This window comes from Chanodichthys erythropterus, chromosome 8, assembly GCF_024489055.1.
Source record: "Chanodichthys erythropterus isolate Z2021 chromosome 8, ASM2448905v1, whole genome shotgun sequence".
Classification (NCBI taxonomy): Eukaryota; Metazoa; Chordata; class Actinopteri; order Cypriniformes; family Xenocyprididae; genus Chanodichthys; species Chanodichthys erythropterus.
Window position 1 is genome coordinate 15327590 of NC_090228.1, and position 7395 is coordinate 15334984.

General features: G+C 34.8%; 1 protein-coding gene across 9 annotated transcripts in view; it reads right to left on the reverse strand.

Moving 5' to 3' along the window:
• bltp3b (bridge-like lipid transfer protein family member 3B) overlaps positions 1 to 5620 on the reverse strand; it is a 43745-nt gene extending 38125 nt beyond the window's left edge. For all 9 annotated transcript variants that reach the window (XM_067392004.1, XM_067391999.1, XM_067391998.1 and 6 more), the window contains exon 1: positions 5382 to 5620. In XM_067392004.1, coding sequence (XP_067248105.1) covers positions 5382 to 5425 — 44 coding nt within the window. In that variant the 5' untranslated portion in view covers positions 5426 to 5620. The remainder of the gene's footprint in view (positions 1 to 5381) is intronic.
• Positions 5621 to 7395: the final 1775 nt, after the last annotated feature.

A 7395-nucleotide genomic window follows, 5' to 3' on the forward strand; every position in this document is an offset into this window, starting at 1 on the left:
CCATCAACTTTATCTCAAAAATATCTAGGCCTAGATCTGCATTTCCTTATTTCAAAGACTGTGAAACTACAACACCAAAGTTTAACTAACAAAGAGTTGAATCAAGGGGAAACTCCACAAGCAGCCATCTGAAGACATTCTCTGAGGCTGTGTGTGTTTGCAGATCAGACAACCTCATTTTGGAAAAATGATGAAAAAAAGCACAAAAAATAAAAAAATCCAATGTGGTGCTTTAAGTTTCACTTCAGTTCACACTACAGTGATGTGAAACCTCGGCCTCCATATGTGAAACAAACCCTGCATCCTGATTCTGTTTAAGTCCTGGAGTAACAGGAAGTGACTTTTATACTAGGAGTAACCATTATCAACATAATCGACTGAAAGCTGCTAAACAGCCACATGTTGCTTTTCAGGTCTTTTGCAATAAACCTGATCAATGGCAAACCACAGTCACTGTAAATGACAGTTTCTGTTGAAGTGCTGTAGAAAATGCACCTGGGAATGCATCTGTTCAATTGTGTCAGTCAGACCGCTGCCTTTTTCCTGTGTGTGTATTGATTTTCTACACAATGTTCCACTTTAAAACACTTTATTCCTCCTGAAGAAGAAACATTTGAAGGTGTACAGCGAGTATTGTGTTACTTTAGTTTAATAAATTAGCCAAAATCAAGTCACAAATATTAAGTCAAAAATGATAACCTCTACTGTACTCACCCTCAGGTCTTTAGTAACCAGTATGACTTTCTTTCTTCCATTGAGAACAAAAGGAGAAGTTTATCAAGATGCTCTTTTCCATACAGTGAATGTGAATAGTGACTGGTCTCCATTTATTTTCTTTATATGAAAAACAGCAGCTCTTCCAGATTTGGAACAACACAAATGTGAGTAAATAATGACATTTCTGAGTGAACTATCGCTTCAGATTAATCCTGGTTTTAAGAATAACACTGATTCTCTGATGGAAATTTTTTTTCAGTCTGGCTTTGAGTTCATGCAGTATCAGAAAAACTAGTCTTAAAAGGACAAATACAGCCTCACTGACCACCACAGGAATTTAACAGAGATTTTATAATGAATAACCATGATCACACACTAACAAACAGATAAGACTATGTTATCTAGGCTAATTCAACTTCTAAAATGGGGGTCACATACTGGAAATACAGGCCGGGCATGTTTCATTCCTCTAACAAATGCCTACAGCTTCAATCAGACCCCTCCAGGGCAGCTTCTGATTTTCACTAAATCAGACTATCCAAAAACACACATATACACGTTATTTAATATATATATATATATATATATATATATATATATATATATATATATATATATACACACACACACACACACACACACATACATATACATATATATATTTCCCTTTCCACTTCTTGTTAAGTGATATATTGGCTTGTTCCCCATGCTATTTTACACTCTCTAAGGTTTGGAATTGCACTTAAGATGGCCGCATACCCTGTCAAGTCCACTTTGCAGGGTAGTATCAGGCGACTGGAACGTATCCAAAAGCTATAACAATAAATATGAAATTATTATAGACTGAAAAAGTGCTGCCGCAAGAGGAAAATATGATTTTGTGTAGGTCAAAGTCTGGGTGAAAGTCTCTCAGTGGTAAATAAATTAAACAATACATCAAACAATAAGTCAAGGTCCACAGAGATCGCACTATCCATTTGTAGGAGGCCTTGAGCGCTAATATTGCTCCAGAAAACGCAGAGCACGCAACTAACACATACAAACCCTAAACGTGTCCAAACTGAAGAGCATGGCCGAAAGTTATGACACTTATGAGATGCCATCTCACACAACTTCATTTTATCACACTGACTGGTCGACAACGTGGACCTGAGCTATTGCTTATCAAATGAGGAACACAATGAGACCAAATTTCATCATTTTACCAAGTGTCATTTTGAATGAAAAGGTGTAGGATTTCATCTGGATTTGCTCCACTGAGGGAATAAATAATGCAGGTAGGTTGGACTCAAGAACTGACACTACAAAGGCACACAATAGTGAAACCATTTGGCACAATGTGCACTCGGCCGCAAAGGCAAAACGTTGTTTCTGTTGAACCCAGGCCTCACCCTAACAATCCACCCAGATTTGATTCAAGTTTCCACAGCAAACTGAACACTTTAGAAATTAATGGACATGTCTAAATCATCTTGCACAATTGGAGGGTTGACTGTCTAAGGGGCCGTTCACGCTATGGACAATATCTCTAACTATAACTATAAAGTAATAAAGATTCTAATTCTAAAACAATATGAAAGTCCACGCCACAACTGAGGAACGGTATCACTGGAATTGCTTTTAGATTTATTGTTTACCAGATAGAAATCAATCAATCAATGACAACCCAACTTTTAAAGAGCTTGAGTATTTATTGCAGCAAATGACATAATTTATAAACAGAATATTGCATTGGTGTGGTTGCTAATATAGTTATTGTTACAGTTATCATTCTTGGTGTGAACGGGCCTTAAAAGTAACTGGAAAACACAAAACACAACTGGAATGCATTTTCAAAAACATTTTATGTATCTCCCGCACATCCTTGTTTTGTGTATTACACAAATGAAGATCATTTACTATCATAAATCATAATTGTCTGTGTTTTTTTTTTACATCAATACAATGAAAAGTCAATGGAGTCCAATGTTGTTTTGGACCCCAAAATGCCCACAAAAGAAAGAAAGTCATGCAAATTTAGAGCAAAATGAGGTTGAGTAAATGATTTTTCATTTTTTAATTGAACTATCCCTTTAAAAAAAGAATGCCGATTTTTTTTTATCTCTCAGCTCTTTTACTTTGCAATTCTGCAGATTTTATCTAATATTAGAACATAAAGTCCAAATCTGTTAATCTAGGCCTGGTGATATTACATCATGGCCAAAATCACCAAAGGCACTCAAGGGGACAAGTCACATACCCAAAATTACGATTTAAAGTCACAATGAACGAAAGATCTTTTATTCCATATTTTGACATACTTCCAAGTTTAACGGCTTATCGGAAAAATGCAGGGCGGAGACTTGGTTCTATGCATTGGTTGTTAATTAAATTTTGAGATGTGGCCACTGCTCTTTAAAAAAAAAATGGAGGCAGATGACGGGGAGTTTAAAGGGGTGAGGGTTAAGTCATGGGTCTCCAATCGTGCTCCAGGAGAGCCACTGCCCTTCAAAGTTTAGCTTCAACCCCAATTAAACAACACATAAAAAGTTTTCCATTTTAAAATGCATGCGTATTACGTGTTCAGTCTATAGGCGCATAGTTTTTCCTTATAAAGTGACATCGCCAACTACTGGCCTGGCACGCATAATACAGATTTTAATAATTTTCGCAGATCCATGTGCAGTGCTGGGACGCATTACAAGTAACTTGAGTTATGTAATCAGATTACTTTCTTCAAGTAACTAGTAAAGTAACGCATTACTTTTAAATTTACAACAAATTATCTGAGTTACTTTTTCAAATAAGTAACGCAAGTTACTTATAATAACTTTTATTGACTGACATCTCTCCTCTCCCCATGTTGAGAGAAATCGTGAGTAAGTGCAGAGGCGTTGTATGCGCTGTGTGAACATGATGTTTATTGTAGTTTCAGAATAAATGTGAAACGGATTCAGTCTTATTTAGGGCTGACTGATATATCGCATGCGATTGTCACGCGCATTTCTTCAGTAAAGCAGTTCCCTGATTGCCGCTAAATCGCCATCACAGGCTTTCAAATGGAGCACCATTTAATAGATAGAGCCGTAGTTCACTGACAAGCCACGCAATATCCCGTTCATATCGCAGATGAATCGCTTTCAATAATGAACGCAATATTGCGTAGCTTATCAGTGAACTACGGCTCTGTCTATTAAATGCCGCTCCATTTAAAAGCCGGTGATGGCGATTTAGCGGTAATCAGGGAACCGGCTTTACTGGCGAAATGCGCGTGACAATCGCATGCGATATATCGGTCAGCCATAGTATTAATCAAAATGAATAAAAAAGGGTGAAATGCAATCTCAGAATATTACGCAAACCTGCAATAATTAAATATATTAAATTACACAAATATACTTTATGTACTTAATCTCACTTTATTAACCAATGTCTCTGCTGCTGTCCTTCGATCAAATTCAACCATACTAATTAAGCAAAAATGACTTTAAATAAACATGACATTTGTTTTTCTTTTTCCTTTTTTTTTTTTTACTTATTGCTGAAGTTTGGTGTTGAACTTTCTTCTCCTGCATCGTATTCTTCTTCAATCCAGAATGGCTGAACAGCTAAAAATTCAGCCCAGGTGAGAAAAAGTAATCCAAAAGTAATGTAACGTATTACTTTCCATAAAAAGTGACTAAGTAACACAATTAGTTAGCCTACTTTTTTTTTTTTAGGGACTAACGCAATATTGCAATGTTTTACTTTTAAAAGTAACTTTCCCCAACACGGTCCGTGTGAACGGCGATCGTTTTGACAACATTGTCGTCTGCACATGAAAAACGCAAGGGAAAAACTTTTACGCTTTTAGTACACTGTTGTCGTGCAAACGTACCCATAGATGTCTCCCTAATCAAACACACGTGATTAAACTCATCAGCTCAGAAGACCTCAGATGTACATGTCAGATAAGAGAAACATCAAAAATGTTCAGTGTTGTGGATACTCCAGAACTAGGGTTGGGAACCACTGTGGAAAAAAAAATCTAGTTATGACATTCTGGTTAAAAAATTACAAGGTCAAAAAGTGAAACAAACATGCATGGATTTTCATTTCATGCTGACTTTAAGATCTATCAACATGGGTTTTTCTTAAACCTTACATTTATCTCCCATAATCATAAATATTAGGATATATCCTTGGGTTACATGGGGCCCAGAAAGCATCCAAATAGACTATTTGATAACAAACTGACCTTTAAATGTCACTCAAATGCAACATTGGGCTGAAAATGGGGTCAGGCTGTCATGCTAATAGTAAGTGAATCCACTTAGACCTTACCAAAGACCTTAACCTGTCCGAAAGGGATGAGGGGTGGTTTCCAAAGCAGAACACATCTAGAAAGGGATTTCAAGCCAGACAGCTCTCTTATCACACTGACCCATAAAAACACATTAAGATTGGAGCAGACAGACTCGTTCAGCTTGAGACATGACACCCAAAGCATGTTTTGACATCAACCCAGTGGAACAGCATTTTCTCTGGCAAGCTGTCAAAACCCAGTTATGACCCATCAGCATGTGTCATCCAGCACAGCCACATCAGCAGGACTCGTCTCAGCCTTCGACCCACGGTTCATATTTATCAGGCATCGACATGTATGTAAAACACCGAAAAGGTGTCAGGAAGGGATCAGCTCTGACCTGGAGAGATGTTTCAGGATCTGTTTCTTGATCAATCCAGCCATGACCGGTATCTCATCAATCACTTATCCAAGGACGGGCGGTAGATTTTGGAAGATATGCATTTTAGGTTTCCTCCGGTCAACCGGAGTGTTTTTTTCTGAATAATGAGGCGTCGGAATGGGCGAATATAAACATGACTCGTAGAGGGGTCCGTCGCTACCGCTTTACCGTCGGGTCCATGTTGAATGCGCAGTGACGCGTCGGTGGACAGGCGCGCATGCGCAGGAGCGCCTCACGAAAATGAGGCTCGCCCAACTCCGTTGAGCCAATAGGAATCCGGCTTGAAGTTTACGTCACATAATAGCTTAGTGTTTATACAAATGTTTATATTGGGATACAAAAATGCAAGAACAAACATATCTATACTATTTTCCAAAAACAAAACAAAATAACTCTATTATTGATCATATTAAATGGAAGGCTGCTTGGTTAATCACCTTTAAATATTGTATAATAACAAAACTAAAAAAAAAAAAAAAATACATTTTAAAATTTTGCATACCATCTACCCTGTTAAATCAATTATTTCAAGATACTCTGATTTTGATGATTTATGCTCCTTTTGCGAAAATGAGAAACAAGTGTTAACATATTTGTTTGTTTGTGTTTTTTTTTTTTTTTATTGTAAAGTTACCCAAAATATTTGGAAGGAAATGGCAGAATTTATTTTCAATCTAGTAAAGGATAAATACTGTTTTTCTTTAAAGGATATTATTATGTATTTATGAAAACAATATTAACAAAGGTCTTGAATACATTGTTAACTTACTCATATTGCTGGCAAAATTTTATATACACAAAAAAATGCTTAAATTCATCCCATTTAAGGTATTTTTAGTGGAATTTGATTGTTTTATATCTTCTCTGAAATTGTTAAAAAACAAAAAGTCATTAACAATATTATGAAAAATATTTTCGGATCCCCTGTTACTTATTAATATCACACTTTGTATTGCACTGTCTTATGCTATGCTTTCTTTGTAAATTGTTCTATTTTCATTAATAATAATGAAAAAAAAAAATGATATTGGGGATAAAGCATCATATTTTTTTCTGGAATTCTTTAATAGATAAGATTAATCCGAAAAAAGAATGGCTCTTACCCCATACATTTTGTGTTTTTAATATTTAAAAATTTTGCATAATATATACCCAGCTAATGAAAATATTTCTAAATTTTTGTAAGTCTAGTATTGAGTCAATTGATCATCTTTTCTTCAAATGCACCCCTGTTAAAGAATTTTGGTCCAATCTATAGAATTTTTTGGCTTTGAAATCTAATTTGGTCATCAACTATTTGTGATATATTCTGCTATTTTTCACATTGTAAACAAAATATAGAATATATAGGAAATTTAGTTATTTTGTTGGCAAAATATTACAATCATAAATGTAAATTTTCCTCAACACTGCCCAAATTAAACCTTAACTATTTAATTATAACACTAAAAAAGATTAACAACAAAAAAAAAGCCAAATTTATGAATCTGTATAATGATCTGATTAATGTTACATAAATTGCTTTATTACCTCTGTATTTTTATTTATTTATGTATTTTGATTGCTTTCCTTCCACTACTTTGCATTTGTCTTCCTTCATTATTTATGTTTGTCATCCATTGTTATATTGATATGATTAAGTTGTTCTTGTTCATACTTTCAATAAAAATTATAATAATAATTTAAAAAAGCTGCTGGGAAAAAATAAATAAATATATTTATTTATATATATATATATTATTTGCAAAATGTTTTGGTATTGCCCATTAGTAAACAAAAACAGTATGATAAACCTTGGCCCTGAATATTGATGCATTATTGGATATGTTGTATGTTTTATATTCATAAATAGTCATATAAAACCTGCAATTTCTTTAATTTTTATGTTCTGTTTTTCTAGAAATGGAATAATCACTAATCAATACGACAGTTATAATGAATCTGTTTATCCAGTTATTTCACCCATTATTTT